General features: G+C 41.7%; 1 protein-coding gene across 2 annotated transcripts in view; it reads right to left on the bottom strand.

Annotated features, from left to right (window-relative positions):
• Positions 1 to 1,015: 1,015 nt before the first annotated feature.
• The window catches only part of LOC147120572 (activin receptor type-2A), a 165,189-nt gene continuing 147,361 nt past the window's right edge, over positions 1,016 to 18,843 (bottom strand). For both annotated transcript variants that reach the window (XM_085986670.1, XM_085986671.1), the window contains 2 exons: positions 10,961 to 11,091; positions 1,016 to 4,889 (listed from right to left, as the gene is read on the bottom strand). In XM_085986670.1, coding sequence (XP_085842796.1) covers positions 4,695 to 4,889; positions 10,961 to 11,091 — 326 coding nt within the window. In that variant the 3' untranslated portion in view covers positions 1,016 to 4,694. The remainder of the gene's footprint in view (positions 4,890 to 10,960; positions 11,092 to 18,843) is intronic.

The following is an 18,843-nucleotide window of genomic DNA, read 5'->3' as shown; positions in this document are numbered from 1 at the left end:
TTGTTGACCTGCAATGCCACTTTTAATGATTTGTTCACCTGTACCCCTAGATCCCTTTGCTCTTCTACCCCATTCCCATTCAGTTACTTATTTTCTACGGTATAGGTAATGTTTCTATTTTTCCTACCAAAGTGTATCATCTCACATTTATCTATGTTAAAAGTTCATTTGCCACTTAACTGTCTAGCCTTACGAGCCCAATTTCTTCTTTTAGCATATTACACAAAGTTTAAAAACTTAGTATAAAGCAGTGTTTGCAATCACAGGCAAAAAAAGGATGGCAGTAGTTACAGGAAACTTTTGTTTAACCGGAGGTTAAATGTCCGGAAAGCTCTATCTACCGGCAAAATTCAGGAGCCGTTTCCTGTAAGTTTTTTTACTTCTCGTTGCTTTTTTTTTTCCAGTCAGGCTCTGCAAGGTCCAGCTGAAGCCGTTGCTTAGCTACAGAGACGCTTTTAAGCTGCGGCCGACTGTTTTGAAGCTGTTGCTAAGCAACAGGGTTTGTTGATTCACACGGAGCTCAAAAGCGCCGTATGTTTTAACATTAGCGCTGGTTTCTACGGCAGTTTTGATGGTACTGAGTTGGTGCCGTACCATCAGTGCCGGATACCAGAAAGTTTCCTGTACATGGATTCAGTTGATGCATTGGTTTCATTATTTTTTCAGTTCTTTATAATGCTTACCCTTAAGTTTGTGTGTGTTTGGGGCTAGGCAGCAGACACTGTTCATTGCCATTCACTGATCAGAATATAAGAGCTTACATTCAATGTTCCCTTTCATTTCTTTTTGGGGTATGCAGCCCCTCTAAGGGGTTGTGCGGCCCATTCAAAATACTGCACATGCGTGGTTTTTCCTACTTAAAAGCCAATGAGCCTACTGCGAGGAAGCTGCAGAGTGCTAAGCTTAAAGGGAACATTGCTTGCATCCCATTACAGGCAATCAGTGCTAAGAAATGTGCACTGCTACAACATGCAGAAAATGGAAGACTGCTAATGAAGGAAGAGCAAAACATATGCTGATTGGTTACCAGTTTATACACAACATCAGGGTTAAAAAGCACAATTTACACTCAACTTTTTTTTAAAGTTTTTTTTTAAAATAGATAATTTTATACCACAGGGAAACTTTTACAGCGAGTGCAATGCTAAAGTGGAGTTTTAGCTTTTTAAATTAAATGCCAACTGTTTTTTGAACCTGGTGTACACAGGTGGGTTACACCAGTCGAGTCTACGTAGGACAAACTGCTAGCATTGAGGCGCCACCATTCTTAGCACCAACTTCCGCTTCCATGCAAGTCCGACACAGTGTTTTTGAACAAGGCAGCTGATGATTTCTTTTTGCATCTTGCTATTTACCGACTTGCAGCATTATTATTTACATCTACTGAAGTAGAGGGCACCATGAACGTGAAGGTAAATGCAACACTGCATAACCTCAGGATACGCAGCTTTTCTCAACAGAATATATTAATATATAATTAATATATACTCTGTATGCAATACAATAAAAAAGCTTCAAATACCAGCAAATGTACTCCATTTCATATACAGAATGTATGTCATACAGCAGTCACTATACAGTTTATTCTTAGGGAAACAGCAAAAGTTTCTTTACAATATTTAACAATCTCTTCCATCTATCCATCCAGGCCTTTCCCTGGGTCGCTTTGCTAGATATTTGCAAAAAAAAATCCCATGTACATATCCAGTATTACAGTAAATTGTGCCCACAAATGCACAGAACATTGATACAGACAAAAGCAAACATAACTGTTCAGAGGTAAGTGTATCACAAACTGCTTTAAGAACTCTCTGTTGGCAAGTTCTGAGGTAAGCAACACTTAATATAGAATGCCATTTGTATCATTCTGTCCACAAAGCATCTTATGAGTGGTCTAAGGATATTTAAACTTAATAGAAATAGTCATTATATTGCATAATTAATAACTTAACCCTATTTCAGGGCCATTTGTTCTCACTGTGAAGTGTAGGCTGCAAGGAAGAGTTGAAGTCTAAAATGTTACCAAAATCATTGCTGTGTAAAGTGATTAAAAAATCTTTCTATGGATGAATGATACAAACCACGCTCTACAGCACAAGAACCCAGAAGAGAAGATTCCTCCTGGCAGAAATCAACCTGTGTTTTTGAGACAGACACCAGCTGACAATCTAATCCAAGGTTGTACAAGTGGGCATGTAGAATATATACACCATTGCATTTGCCCTTTTCTCCCTCTCTGCTTGGAGTATGGGGACAGATTTCTCTTTTTTTTTTTGACATCACAATTTTCTTGTTCTGAGCCTATGCATAACATTTAGTGTTTTTCAGTATATTAAACAATTTATGATTTTAAAAGTAAGCACTTCATATATGCATAAAATATTAATTCACAGTGAGTTCCTGATTTGCAAACATTTTGTTTTTAAAGCTGCAATATATTCTAGGGGAAACAAATCAATATATTATAAGGAGGGGGAATGTTGCACAAATAAAATGCAGTTACCTGATAGAAATAACATTTTCAGCTAATTTCTCATTAATATTTTGGTGAAGAAACTGGTTATGTTGAAAACCTGTGTACAACATAAATTATTAAAATGTTGATTTTCTAAGTTTGCATAGCCTTAGCGTACTTCTTGTAATCGGAGATACCTGAAGTTTGTCGTTATACAGTGTTAATTGTTCATGGTCCACCAATTGAAGCAAGCTTGCAAGAGAAGCTACTGGTGCTAAAATTCAGGAACTGATGAGAATAAAGAATCCCCCAAATATTAAAAACGTTAGGAATGTTTAGCCCTAAATTACAAATTTGTGCTTAACAATAGATTTTAGTGGGGGCTTGTAGGAAATCATTATAGACTTTTAAGTTGCTTTTGTGATATACTGCAGCTTTAACTAATACTGTGTCACTTTTACAATAGATTATTGCTGAAATCTAAGTCAACCGTAACTGAGCAAACTCTTTATAATACTGTCAGTTCAGTCACAATCAGCTTCAATTTGATCAGTAATCCTATTGCAAAGTATAAAACTGCAGAAATGCAGTAAACACTTTATAGTGTCATCTATCTAAAACATTTGGCACCTAATCACTACTCACAGAGTCAGCGTAGTCTGTGATATCCCACATTGTGCAGTTTTGTACTGAAGCATTTAGCTATACTGCAACAATGCAATGCATGGTTAACACTTGGTTAAAGACAATCGAACCCTGGCCCTGAAAGGTAAATTGAGCAGCAATTGCAGTGGTTAGTTTTGACTTGCGTCAGTTTTGCTATAATGTATAAAACCATAGTATTTGTTTAGGAACAGAAGTCAGTACCAGTCACTTGTATGTGTATTGATTGCATATATTAAAATATTTTTATTTTATTTATTTTAAAAAGTACCTCTGTTGCCCTGCAAGTTCTTTTTTTAAACTTACTGAAATGGCACCAAAATTAGTGTAGGACTGTCACCACAACTCAAAACAGAGAGGGTTTGGGGTAACAAATTCCTGAGGTTATGTTGGTACAGCGACACAGTAGACTAATGACTGCACTTTAACAGGTATGCAAAATTACTTTACATGTGTAATGAGAGGAAAACAAAGGATATATTACTTTATACAAAATAAAAGCATTCAAATTTTAAAAACACCTCCAGTGTTAATTATATCTCGCAAGTTTAAAAACAGAAAAGCATGCGTACATCTCTGAATTCTCTACAGACACAGCAAATCTAAAATAAGGAAGTGCTTTTGAAAGCCAATTTTGGGGCAAAAGATATTTTCAAAGCTTCAAGTAGCAAAGGAGCTATTAAAAGCAGACAACTGCATGGTAAAAATTATTACATGGAGCTTGCACAAGAAAACAAGGCAGAAACACTTTTTTGAATGGCCTTCTCCCATTGGCATAGAAAGGTATAGTTTACTTTTTTTTTTAAATGCAGTGATTTAATACATAAAATTACATTAAGGAGGTCAACTGTCAATTCAAATCTGTTAGTGTTATCAAACTGAAAGTACTAATATAGTTTATCAAATATGGAAACTGAGGTATACCTTGTTGAGGGAGGTTTATGGTTATAATGTAATGCTTGAAGCTTCTTTGCTATGTCCCAAAAAACCTTGATTTGTTTATACATATAACAGCAGCACACTGAACATTCACAAGCTATGTCATATTGGCATTACAATAGTTCTTTTGTGAACGCAAATAGCAAATGCAATAAAAATGAATTGCCCTTCTTTCTGAAATGAAATGTACTGTTATTAAAATTTAACAGTAGTTCATCTGAGGGACTGAGACATCCTCACGAGAAGCCAGTTATCTGGTGCACTCCAGTTTTTAGCCACGCTCATGTTGCCAAATTTGAGAGCCACGCTCTTCTATGACTTGTTCTTAAAAGACTCATCTGTTACCTACTTAGCTTCACTTGCTGGAAGAAAACAGTTATCTTCCAGTATCTCGGGTGAAGCTTACTGAAGTGTCAAATGATCCATGCTACAACCACGTTGTCTTCTATACCACCTCTGACTGACTGACTGTGGTACCCGTTGCCTCCATTGTCCACTTGCCATTCCATTGGCTACCAGTTCTGTTAAGTGTGTAAGGACAAGATACTGAGTTGTTTGTTGTAACCAGTCAAATAAATTCAGCAGATAGCAGCTCTATTGTAGAGTCCCTTGGTCTGGTTTATGACCGCTGTAGCCATCATAGGCTAGATTCTTTGGGAGGAAAGTCAACATTTGTTACCATCGTAACTACTGTCACAATGTTGTCTGTAGTAATCGTGTTCATTAGTCTTTGCATCTGAGTGATGCGTTCTGCAACACAACCAGCAGATAGTCTTGCCTCTGCATCATGATCCCAACATTCTTCTATAGTCTCACACAACACAGCTAATCCCTATGAGGACAGAAACAAAAATTAGAAAAATTCTCTGTGGCATACAAATAAACAAAGTTAAGAAAAACTGCATATCTGAAATAAAAACAAATGCTGGAAATGCAGATAAAAGATCTGTCAGCCTGAAGTGAAATCCAGGTTAAAGGCAATTGAAGGTGCCAATAGGATTCTAGAATATATATCAGAAAGATGCAATATAAATCTGTAGGAGTTATCCTATCACTTTGCAATGCATCGATCAACCCGCAATTGTGTTAGGTACGGTTACCAGACTACATTATGCAAATAGAAGCATATACAAGGGTGATTGGAAAAGAGTAACAAGATTAATTCCAAGTGTAACGGGGGATGTGTTATAAGGAAATATTGAAGTCTAGAGTTCGAATTAAGGTGTCATTGGGGGACAAAATATTAAATGGTGTTAGCTTATCTTCCATAGCATTGCTCACTGATCACTAAAATTCATAGGAACAGGAGTAGGCCATTTATACCTTGAGCCTGTTCTGCCATTCAATGAGATCATGGCTCATCTGTGACCTAACTCCATATACCTGCCTTTGCCCCATATCCCTTAATACCTTTGGTTAACAGAAACCTATCAATCTCAGATTTAAAATTAACAATTGACCCAGCATCAACTACCATTTGCGGAAGTGTTCCAAACTTCTACCACCCTTTGTGCGTAGAAATGTTTCCTAACTTCACTCCTGAAAGGCATGGCTCTAAGTTTTAGGCTCTGTCCAATGTCCTAGATTCCCCAACCAGTGGAAATAATTTCTCTATCTATCCTATCGGTTCCCCTTAATATCTTGAAAACTTTGATCAAATCACCCCTTAATCTCCTAAATTCCAGGGAATACAACCCTAATTTGTGTAAATCTCCTCTTAATTTAACTCTTGGAGTCCAGGTATAATTCTGGTAAACCTACGCTGCACTCCCTGCAAGGTCAATATATCCTTCCTAAGGTGTGGTGCCCAGAACTAAACACAGTACAGGAAACTTTGGTTTATCCGGAGGTTATATGTCCGGAATACTCGATCTAACATCAAAAATCAGGAGCCGTTTTCTGTAAGTTTTTTTTTAGTTCTCGTTGCTTTCCCCCCCCCCCCCCCCCCCCAAAGTCAGGCACTGCAAGGTCTGTGGCTATAGCAACAGCTTCAGCTAGAGACGCTTGCAGCTGCAGCCGACTGTTTTGAAGCTGTTAAGCAACAGTGTTTGTTGATTCACACGGAACTTTTCAGTTCCGTATCTCTCAACATTAACGCTGGTATGTCCGGCACTTTTGATGGTACGGCACCAGCTCGGTCCAGTCAGTGCCGGATATCAGAAAGTTTCCTGTACTCCAAGGTGGTCTAACCAGGGCTTTGTATAGCTGCCACATGACTTACAACCCCTTGTATTCTAATCCTCTAGATGTAAAGGTCAGCATCCCATTAGCCTTTTTGATTATCTTTGGTACCCTTTAATGATCTATGTATATGGACCCCAATGTCTCTTTGGACCTCCACTGCTTCTAGCTTTTCACCATTTAGAATGTACTCTGACGTATCCTTTTTAGGTCCAAAGTGGATGGCCTCACACTTGCCTATATTGATATCCATTTGTCAGCTGAAAATTTCCAAGGTGTTCAGTCACTCCATCCTTAATTATAGACTCTAGTAATTTCCCCGACAACAGATGTTAGGCTAACCGGTCTATAATTCCCTGGTTTCCCTCTCACCTTTCTTAAATAACAGAATGACCTGCAGTTTTCCAATCTAAAGGAACAGTTCCTGAATCGAGAACACTTTGGAAGCTCAGTTAGAGCATCTGCAATGTTCTCACCTACTTCCTTTAAAACCCTGGGTTGAAAACCATCTGATCCTGGGAATTTGTCACTCTTTAGTGCCATTATTTCTACTACACTTTCCACCTGAGCCCTCCCCCGCCCCGCCCCCATTTACTAGTTTAAAGTCTTTATGACTGCCCTATCTATCCTTTCCGCCAGGACCCTGGTCTCAGCCCGATTCAGGAGCAGCCCGTCCCAATGGAACAGTTCCTTCCTGTCCAGTACTGATGCCAGTGTCCCATGACATAGAACCGCTCTTTCCCACACCACACATTCACCTCCCTAAGCTGCTTATTCCTATGCCAATTTCCATGTGGTTTGGGTAGATTATAATCCAGAGATTATAACCCTTGAGGCGTTTTTTTTTTTTTTAAATTCACTCTCCTAGCTCCTGGTACTCTGAACAGGACTTCTTGCCTACTCTTTCCTATGCTATTGGTCCCAACATGGCCCACAATGACTGGATCCTCCTGCTCCCTCTCCAATTACTTTCAAGCCAGTTCAAGATGTCCCTCACCCTAGCACCAGGTAGGCAACATACCATGTGGGACACTCGATCCTGCTTATATATTAATGACTTGGATGTGGGCACAATTTCAAAATTTGCAGATGACACAAAACTTGGAAGTAGTGAACAGTGAGGATGATAGTGATAGACTTCAAGAGGACATAGACAGGCTGGTGGAATGGGCGGATACGTGGCAGATGAAATTTAATGCAGAAAAGTGCAAAGTGATACATTTTGGTAGGAAGAACGAGGAGAGGCAATATAAACTAAATGGGACAATTCTAAAGGGGGTGCATAAACAGAGAGACCTGGAGGTATAGGTGCACAAATCGTTGAAGGTGGCAGGGCAAGTTGAGATAGCGGTTAAAAAAGTATACAGGATCCTGGACTTCATAAATAGAGGCATAGAGTACAAAAGCAAGGAAGTTATGATGAGCCTTTATAAAACACTGGTCCGACCTCAACTGGAGTATTGTCAAATTCTGGGCACCACACTTTAGGAAGGATGGGAAGGCCTTAGAGAGGGTGCAGAAAAGATTGACAAGAATGGTTCCAGGGATGAGGGACTTCAGGTACATGGACAGACTGGAGAAGCTGGTGTTGTTCTTAGAGCCGAGAAGGTCGAGAGGAGATTTGATAGAGGTGTTCAAAATCATGAGGGGTCTAGACAGAGTACAGGAAACACTCGTTTAAACGGCACCTAAATATCCGGAATTCTTTATTAACCAGCAAAATTCTCACTCCGAAAACACCTCCTCAATAACCGGCAATGTTGCCGAGTCACAGTCTCCCGCGGTGGCAGAGTTGGTCAGTGGGGGTAGTTCTCCAAACTGCCACTACTCGGCTTCTTGGCGCTGTTGGAAGTCAGAACACCTCAATACCCCTGTAACAGGAGTCTGACTCTCCTGCGCTGCCGGTAGTCTCTTCTGATCCGCCATTTTACAGGGGTACTGTGTGTCTCCCACGCTGCTGGTAGTCATTGCATTGCATTACCCTCAACTGGCAGTACTGTACTTAATCAAGCATCTTCCACCATCCATTTAACACAACATTCTGTAGGTGAGTACCCAATTACTGTATACTGCACATTTCTTGATTTTTTTTATTTTTCTTTGTTAAAAATAGCCTCGGTAGATAACCCTCTCCGTCATCCGGAATTTTTGATCAACCGGCAATACGCCGGTCCAGTCGGTGCTGGATACCAAAGAGTTTCCTGTAGATAGAGAAAAACTGTTCCCATTGGCGGAAGGGTCGAGAACCAGAGGACACAGATTTAAGGTGATTGGCAGAAGAACCAAAAGCGACATGAGGATAAACTTTTTTACGCAGCGAGTGGTTAGGAAATGGAATGCACTGCCTGAGAGCGTGGTGGAGGCAGATTCAATTGTGGCTTTCAAAAGGGAATTGGATAAGTACCTGAAGAAAAAAATTAGCAGGGCTCTGGGGAAAGGGCAGGGGAGTGGGACTAGCTGAAGTGCTCTTGCAGAGAGCCTGCACGGGCTCGACGGGACGAATGAAATAGAAAATAGGAGCAGGAGTAGGCAATTCGGCCCCTCGAGCCTGCTCTGCCATTCAATGAGATCATGGCTGATCATCCAAATTCAGTACCCTGTCCCTGCTTTCTCCCCATATCCCTTTAGCCTTAAGAAATATATCTAACTCCTTCTTGAATATATTTACTAAGTTGGCCTCAACTGCCTTCTGTGGTAGAGAATGCCACAGGTTCACCACTCTCTGGGTGAAGAAATTCCTCATCTCTGTCCTAAATGGCTTACCCCTTATCCTTAGACTGTGACCCCTGGTTCTGCACTCCCCCGCCATCGGAAATATCCTTCCTGCATCTAGTCCTGTTAGAATTTTATAAGTTTCAAAGAGATCCCTTCCCATTCTTCTAAACTCCAGCGAATATAAGCCCAATCGACCCAATCTCTCCTCATATGTCATTCTCCTGCCATCCCAGGTATCAGTCTGGTGAATCTTCGCTGCACTCCCTCCATGGTAAGAATATCCTTCCTCAGATAAGGCGACCAAAACTTCACACAATACTCAAGGTGTGGTCTCACCAAGGCCCTGTACAACTGCAGCAAGACATCCTTGTTCCTGTACTCAAACCCTCTCGCTATGAAGGCCAACATACCATTTGCCTTCTTAACCGCCTGCTGCACCTGCATGCTTACCTTCAATGACTGGTGCACAAGGACACCCAGGTCTCATTGCACTTCCCCTTCTCCCAATCTATTGCCGTTCAGATAATAATCTGCTTTCCTGTTATTGCCACCAAAGTGGATAACCTCACATTTATCCACATTAAACTGCATCTGCCATGCATCTGCCCAATCACTCAACCTGTCCAAATCATACGGACAAAAAAAATGGACTCATTCTGTGCTGTAACCATTCTATGATTCTACAAAGGATGCCATCAGTTCCCCCGATTATTGAATCCCCTACAACGATCACATTACACTTCCTCTCCTCCTCCCTCTGGACAGCCTCCTGCTCCAAGGTGCCAGAGTCAGCATCCTGGCTGTCCTTCCGACAGTTTTTATCCTTATCCACACAGGTAGCAAATACATTGTACCTGTTGGATAGGATCAGTTTCCATGGATCCTCGTTCTCTATCTCACCTGGGTTCCCTTACTTTGTACACTCTGTCTCACCAACCCCGTTCTGATCCTGCACCTCTCTACGAGGTGCCACTTGCACTGGTTCTGCACATTCAGTTCCTTCAATTTCAGACGCAGCTTCAACAAGTGAGCACAGCACGGCTGGTTGCGAGGCTTAAAGGGCTCAGGGACTTAACATTTTGCAGCAATGTGAAAACAGGCAGGGTAGAACCAGGAAGCAGGCTGGGATGGAGTAGTGCCTAAATGGCTGGAAGTGAACAGGGCCAAACCAGGATCATGGCTAGGATGTGAGTGGGGCTTAGTTGGGAACATGGAGTGTGCCACAACCAGGAGCGTAAATGGCCCAGGTTTTTTTTGTACTTTCAGCCAGACGTGGGGGCTAATCCTGGCTTAAATATTTAAAGTCTGGTGTGGGACTGGGCCTAAAAGGAGCATAGCAGTTCCAGCCAGAAGCAGGGCCTTGTTGTGGGACTGGTAGGGAGTGGAGCAGATCAAGGGGCAGGATATAAATGGCCCTGTATCTTAAATGTTGGAGCAGTCCCTGGTGGAACAAGGCAGAGCCCAGAGCAAGTACAACTTAAACTGGCCAGTATTTTAAAAGTTGAACATTTAAAAAATGCCTAATATTGCTTATGGTTTGTGTCACAGACTCTGGTTAAAGAAGAAATGGCAGGCAGACCAGCACGACTCACTGAACAGTGCCATCTATTGACCAGAGGACCATAACTGCAGTGTGGTAGCAAATGCTGATATATTATAAAGTGCTGCCATAAAAGCATGACTCAAAAACTGTGGCATCAGAAGTAAGCTTATCTGTCTATATATACAGATACCAATCACATGAAGTACAGGCACCTTATCCCATGTAACACAGAATATATTATTCTGCTGGTAAAACAAACTTGTGTCCCTTTAATGCCACACAGTTTCTGTTTCGTCAAGTAAGCAAAACCTCAGGTGAAGGATTTAATTGTTTGGTGAGGGAACTGTGCAGGATGAGGTCAGAGAGTAATTTGTCTTCAGGCAGCAGGTCAGAAACTAGGATTAAAAGCAAATAACAAACCTGGCACTGTAATATTCAAATGATTTATAAACAAATACACTTACAGGATGCTTTTGCCAGTACTCTCTAAAAATAGGTCTCATCTTCTTATGCACAACCACCTCTTGCATATCTTCAAGGGATGGATGCTGTCCAATTTCCTCTTCAAATGGCAACATGTATTCATCCACTGGACCTGAGTGTCAAACAGATCCAAGAGTACATTAATTGCTGTTTCTAAATGTTGGCAAAGGTGGCAGAAATTGTCCTTGAAATTTACATTGGTTTAAGGATTACAAATATAATACCAATACTGTATTAATTTCTAAAAAAAACTTGCAATCATTTAACAAACTACTGAATGCTGTAATAGTAGGATGTCAAGTTCTCTGTGGATGAATGAATTAAGATGGGCTGAATGGCCTTCCTCACCGTAATTATCTTGTGAAAGGTTTCTTTTAGTGAATCAAGTACTAGTCAATAAGACTTGCAATATAAAAAAAAACAGCCACTGTTTAGCAACAGTGCCAAGGATAGGTTAAATTTTGCAAGCTGGGGGCCCCAAAATCATGGCTGCTGACATCACATTTGAATATATTGAAGAAAAACAAACATTCAGATAAAAAAAGCTGTGTTAAGTATGCAGAAACCTTCCACCCAGCAACAAAGTTGCAAATTTGTACCAAATGCTCTCATGGTTTTTGGTATCGGGATGATGGATTTTCTTTCTCATCCTTTTCTATGTTGCCCCTACTTCACTTTTACTTTTTTTGTCTTCCCTTCCTGCTCATCCTTAAACCATTGGCCTGATCTGGAACTAAACCACAGATTATGGCCCAAGTAGTGTTGTACTGTAGTTGTACTCCAAGTTTTTCCACTAAATATTAAGACGGGTGATAACATTTACTATGCTAAAGTAAAACAGTACAACATTATGAACCATAATATTGTAATGAGGTTGTACTACAATAGTATGAGACTAAGAAGGTGGTATGTATAAAAACTCTCCATTTTCTCCTCCTGTGTCTCATGCCAAAATGATTATTTTAGGACTCCGGTACCTCGCTCAAGAGACTATACCTTGTACATGATCTTAGGTGAGTCACCAGGCTACTGAAAATGGAGCCCAATCACATCAACCAAATATAGACCATTGTTAATTAGAAGTTATTTAATTCAAATTATCCACTAATTCAAATAGAATTTTTGCTAAATTGAATAGGAATGTGCAAAAAAATCCTGTGCTGTTTGGTAAGATTGTTTAATTCATACTACTTTGAAGTGGGGAAACTTTGAGACAATAGTCCAGGACAAAATTAATTGGCATATGGAAAAATGAGTTAATAAATGAAAACCAGCACGGATTTGTTAAATGCAAATCCTGTTTGACTAACTTGATTGAGTTCTTTGATGAAGTAACGGAGAGGATTGATGAGGGTAGTGAAGTTGATATTGTGCATAGGGACTTTCAAAATTCATTCAGAAAGCAGAGAGTAACAGTGAATGGCTGTTTTTCAAACTGGAGGGAAGTGTGCAGTGATGTCTCCCAGGGGTCAGTGTTGGCACCAGTGCTTATTGACCTGGACTTGGGTATACAGGGCATAATTTTAAAGTTTGCAGATGACACAAAACTCAGCAATGTAGTAAACAGTGAAGAGGTCAGTAACAGACTCCAGAAGGACAACAGACTGCTGAAATGGGCAGGCATATGGCAGATGAAATTTAAATGCAAAGAAGGGCGAAGTGATTCATTTTGGTAGGCAATATAAACTAAATGGTACAATGTTAAAGAGGCTGCAGGAACAGACACCTGGGGGTGTACATACATGTCATCTGGACAGATTTATTCCCCAACCCCCTCTCCTTCCAGGACAGACCAATTGTAGAACCCCCACTTCTACCCTTGTGGATAACACATGGCTAAAAATAAGGCAGTGAGGGAGGTTTTCTGCACAGAGCGGGATTAAATGGAGTGGACTTGAACAGTGTTTTATTTGGGAATTTGGAAAGAGTGGGAATTCGGAGAAGAGGGGGAAGGAGTTGTTGCTTTTTGCCTACACTACTTGTAGTGCTTTGTGTTACAGGTAGATATATAATTTCAGTACCCTTAACTTAATCTAGATCAAGTAGTCAAGAAACTACACTGTAAACTAAGTTACCTAATTACAAATTTAATTAAATAAAACAAGGTCATATAGGGATGGCAGTGCAGGTGGTGTGCCACAACTGCAGAATGTGGGAGTTTGTGGAGAGCATTATGATCCCAGACAGCCACGTTTGCAGTAAGTGCCTGCATCTTGAGTTTTTGAGGTGCAGACATTGCAGGGCATCAGGGATGAGGAGAGTTACATAGATACATAGAAGATAGGAGCAGGAGTAGGCCATTCGGCCCTTCGTGCCTGCTCCGCCATTCGATGAGATCATGGCTGATCCTTTAATTCAGTATCCCGTCCCCGCCTTCTCTCCGTAACCCTTAACCCCTTTTGCCCGTAGAAATATATCTAATTCCCTCTTAAATATATTTAATGAGCTGGCGTACACTGCCCTCTGTGGCAATGAGTTCCACAGGTTCACCACTCTCTGAGTGAAGAAATTCCCCCTCATCTCTGTCCTAAATGGTTTAGCCCTTATCCTTAAATTATGTCCTCTAGTTCTGTTCTCACCCGCCAAGGGAAACATTCCTTCTGCATCCAGTCTGTCTAGACCTGTCAGAATTTTATACACTTCTATGAGGTCCCCTCTCAATCTTCTAAACTCCAGTGTGTACATCCCTAAACTACATAGTCTCTCCTCATAGGTCATTCCCGCCATTCCTGGTATCAGCCTGGTGAATCGCCGCTGCACCCCCTCCATGGCAAGAACATCCTTCCTCAGATGAGGCGACCAAAACTGTACACAGTACTCGAGGTGTGGTCTCACCAGTGCCCTGTACAGCTGCAGCAAGGTATCCCTGTTCCTGTATTCTAACCCTTTTGCTATGAAGGCCAGCATACCGTTTGCCTTCTTGACCGCCTGTTGCACCTGCATGCTCGCCTTCAGTGACTGGTGTACAAGAACACCCAGGTCTCTCTGTACTTCCCCCTCTCCCAATCTATTGCCATTTAAATAATAATTTGCCCTCCCGTTCCTGCACCCAAGGTGGATAACTTCGCACTTGTCCACATTATAGTGCATCTGCCATTTATCCGCCCAATCGCCCAGTCTGTCCAAATCGCTCTGGAGCTTCCTGGTCTCTTCCTCTGAGCCCACCCCCCCTCCTAGTTTAGTGTCGTCTGCAAATTTGGAAATGCTGCATCCGACTCCCTGATCCAGGTCATTAATGTAAATTGTGAACAGCTGGGGGCCCAGGACAGATCCCTGTGGTACCCCACTTGTTACTGCCTGCCATTCAGAAAATGAGCCGTTTATTCCAACTCTCTGTTTTCTATCTGACAGCCAGTTCCCTATCCACGCCAAAACTTTCCCCTTTATCCCATGAGCCTCAATTTTCCATGCTAATCTTTTATGTGGGACCTTATCGAAGGCCTTTTGGAAGTCCAGGTACACCACATCTACTGGCTCTCCCCCATCTATTCTACCAGTTACTCCCTCAAAAAATTCCAATAGATTAGTCAAGCACGATTTACCCTTTGTAAATCCATGTTGACTCTGTCCTATCCTGTCCCCATTTGCTAAGTGCTCCGCTATTTCATCCTTAATGATGGACTCCAGCATTTTGCCCACAACTGATGTAAGGCTTACAGGTCTGTAATTACCTGCTTTTTCCCTACCCCCCTTTTTGAATAGTGGGGTAACGTTAGCTACCCTCCAATCCATCGGTACTGTTCCCGAGTCTAATGAATTCTGAAAAATCATCCTTAGTGCATCCGCTATCTCTAGGGCCACCTCCTTCAGTACCCTAGGATGCATGTTATCAGGCCCTGGGGATTTGTCCACCTTCAATCCCTTTAGCTTCCTTAACACCATATCCTTAGAGATATTGATTTGCGTCAGTTCCTCCTTTGCCAATGTCCCTATTTTTCCCGATATCCCAGGGAGGTTTTTTGTGTCTTCCTTCGTAAAGACTGACCCAAAGTATGCATTTAGTTGATCTGCCATTTCCTTATTTCCCATTATATATTCCCCCGTATCTGACTGCAATGGACCAACTTTGGTTTTCACCAGTCTTTTCCTTTTGATATACTTATAAAAGCTTTTGGAGTTAGTTTTTATATTTTCCGCCAGCTTGTTTTCGTAAGCTATTTTGCCCCTCTTGATTATGCCCTTTGCCCTCCTTTGCTCTATCTTAAACTGTTCCCAATCTTCCGCTCTGGCGCTTTTTTTGGCTATTTTATACGCCCTATCTTTGGATTTTATGCTGTCTCTAATTTCCCCTGTTATCCACGGTTGAGTCACCTTTTTAGATTTCCTTTTATGCCAGATTGGTATAAACAATTTTTGCAATTTTGTCATTCTATCTTTAAATGTTTGCCATTGTTTATCTACCTCCAGTCCTCCCAGGAACGTTGTCCACTCAGACCTACTCAGTTCCCGTCTCATGGCATCATAATTCCCCTTGTTTAAATTCAGGACCTTAGTCTCTGAGTCAATTTCTTCGCTCTCCATTTCGAGTGAGAAATCGATCATGTTATGATCGCTCTGACCCAAGGGTCCCCGTACAACAAGATTACTGATTAGTCCCTTCTCATTGCACAGTACCCAGTCCAATATAGCCTGTTCCCGAGTTGGTTCCTCGACATATTGATCCAGATAACCATCCCTCAAACACTCAAGGAATTCCTCCTCCTCATTATTTTTACTGATTAGGCTAGTCCAATCTATATGTAAGTTAAAGTCACCTATGATGACAGCTGTGCTCTTATTGCACGCTTCTCTAATTTCCCTCGTGATGCCCTCCCTAACCTCTATTTTACTATTTGGAGGCCTATATACCACTCCTATTAATGTTTTTCGCCCCTCGCTATTTCTTAGCTCCACCCATATAGATTCTGTATTAACTGAGTTAATATCCTTCCTTTCAATTGCATTTATCCCCTCTTTTACTAGCAATGCTACCCCTCCTCCCTTTCTTTTTTGTCGATCCTTCCTAAATACTGAATACCCCTGTATGTTAAGCTCCCAGCCCTGCTCACCCTGCAACCATGTTTCCGTAATCCCAATTAGATCATAATTATTAACCTCTATTTCCACAGCTAATTCATCTACCTTGTTCCTGATGCTTCTCGCATTAAGGTATAAAACCCTCAGGCTTTTTTTATGCTCACATTTTTTATGAATTAGTTTGGCCCTTTGTTTTTTGTTCCTCACCCTTTTATCATTTATTTCTGTCTGCCTTTCACTTTCCTCTATTTCACTACATAGGTTTCTAGCCCCCTGCCATACTAGTTTAAATGCTCCCGAACTGCTTTATCAAAAATTACCCCGAGAACATCAGTTCCATCTCTGCACAGGTGTAGACCGTCCCTTTTGTATAGGTCACACCTACCACAAAACTGGTTCCAATGCCTCAAAAATTTAAAACCCTCCCTCTTACACCACTGCTCAAGCCACGTATTTAGCCTAACTATCCTGTTCTCTGTACTCTTACTAGCACGTGGCACTGGTAGTAATCCAGAGATTACTACCTTCGAGGTCCTACTTTTTAGTTTGGCTCCTAACTCCCTAAATTCTACTTGTAGGACCTCTTCCCTTTTTTTAGCTACGTCGTTGGTACCAACATGTATCACGACAACTGGCTGTTCCCCCTCCCCCTCCAGAATGTTCTGCACCCGCGCCGAGACATCCTTGACCCTTGCACCAGGGAGGCAACATACCATCCTGGAGTCTCGGTCGCGACCACAGAAACCCCTATCTATTCCCCTTACAATCGAATCCCCTATTACTATAGCCCTGCCACTCTTTTTCCCTCCCTTCTTTGCAACAGAGCCAGTCATGGTGCCATGAGCCTGGCTGCTGGTGCCTTCCCCCGATGTGTCACCCCCCCCGACAACAGTACCTAAGGCGGTGAACCTGTTGCTAAGGGAGACAACCCCAGGGGATTTCTGCACTACCTTCCTGGACAGTTTGATCCAGGAAGCAGTCACAGCCTTTAGGTTAGGTAGTGGTACAGGTCTGGTTAGTGGTCAGGGACAGGAGGGTGTGACTGCAACTCAGGCAGGTAAGGGGACCCCAGGTGCAGTGCTGGAGGAGCCTCAGCCTTTGCCCTTGTCCAATAGGTATGAGGTTCTTGTTGTCTATGTGGATAATGGAAAAGCCTGCAGTATGGATGAGCAAGCTGACCATGCCACCATGGTGCAGGAGGCCATTCAAGTGGAGGGAGTGAAAGGGAATGTAGTTGTGGTAGGGGACAGTATAGTCAGAGGGATAGATACTATTCCCTGCAGCCACGACTGAGAGTTCTGAAGGTTGTGTTGCCTGCCTGGTGCCAGGGTTAAAGACATCTCCTCGCGGCTGGAGAAGAACTTTGAGTGGGTGAGGGAGGATCCAGCTGCCGTGGTCCACGTAGGAACCAACGACATCTGTAGAACTAGGAATGAGGTTCTGCTAAGGGAGTTGAGAAGCTAGGATCCAAATTAAAAAGCAGAACCTCAAAAGGTAATAATCTCTGGATTGTTACCCGAGTCACGCGCAAATTGGCATAGGGACAAACAGATTAGAGGTTTAAATGCGTGGCTCAAAGAGTGGTGTGGGAGGAAGGGGTTTCAGTTCATGGGGCACTGACACCAGTACTGGGGGAAAAAGGGAGCTGTTCTTTGGGACGGGCTCCACTTAAACCAGGATGGGACCAGTGTCCTGGCAAACCGCATAACTAGGGCAGTAGACAGAGCTTTAAACTAATGAAGGGGGGTGGGTGGATTCAGGAAAGAGTAAGCTTAGAAGCAGCGAGAGAAATGTCAAGGCTCTAGAGCAGAGTAGAGTTTTGGGTAAAAATAAGCAAAGTGGGTCAGGACGGGACAGAGAGTAACAAAGGTAATAAGGCATCAGTGACTAAGGTGACATCAGGGAAAAATATAAATAAGTCAAAGCTAAAGGCACTATATCTGAATGCGCAAAGCAGTCGCAACAAAATAGATTAATTAATAGCGCCGATAGAAATGAACAGGTTTGATCTAATAGCCATAATGGAGACGTGGTTGCAAAGTGGCCAAGATTGGGAACTAAATATTCCAGGATACTTAAATTTTGGAAGAGATAGGCAAAATGGAAAAGGAGAAGGGATAGCCCTGATAATAAAGGATGGGATAAAGACAGTAGAGAGAAAGGATCTTCGCTCCGAAAGTCAAGAAGTAAAATCAGTTTGGCTGGAGCTAAGAAACAGCAAGGGGCAGAAAACATTGGTGGGAGTTGTTTATAGGCCCCCAAATAGTAGTTGCAATGTAGAGCAGAGTATAAATCAGGAAATTAGAGGCGCTTGTAACAAGGGTAATACAGTAATCATGGGGGACTTCAATCTACATAGAGACTGGGCAAACCAAATTTGCAGTAATAGTGTGAAGGACAAATTCATGGAATGTATGCAAGATAGTTTTCCAGATCAGTATGTTGAGGAACCAACTAGGGAACAGGCTATTTCAGATCTAGTATTGTGCAATGAGAAAGGGTTCATTAATAACCTTGTAGTAAAAGGGGCCTTTAGGGAAGAGTGATCATAATGATAGAATTTTATATTGAGTTTGAAAGTGATTTAATTAAATCCGATACTAGGGTCTTAAAATCTAAACAAAGTAAACTACGTAGGTATGAGGGGCAAGTTGGCCAAGGTAGATTGGGAAACTACATTAAAAGGTATGATGGTAGATAAACAATGGCTAGCATTAAAAAAATACATAATTTACAACAAATATACATTCCTTTAAGGCACAAAAACCCCACAGGAAAAGTGGTCCAACCATGGCTAACAAGAGAAGTTAAAGATAGTATTAGATCAAAGGACGAGACGTATAATGTT

Source organism: Somniosus microcephalus, chromosome 4 (assembly GCF_052327205.1).
Source record: "Somniosus microcephalus isolate GS21.2 chromosome 4, FLI_Smic_1.0, whole genome shotgun sequence".
NCBI lineage: Eukaryota > Metazoa > Chordata > Chondrichthyes > Squaliformes > Somniosidae > Somniosus > Somniosus microcephalus.
The sequence above is the reverse complement of the archived record's forward strand: the minus strand, read 5'-3'. Positions and strand labels throughout refer to the sequence as shown.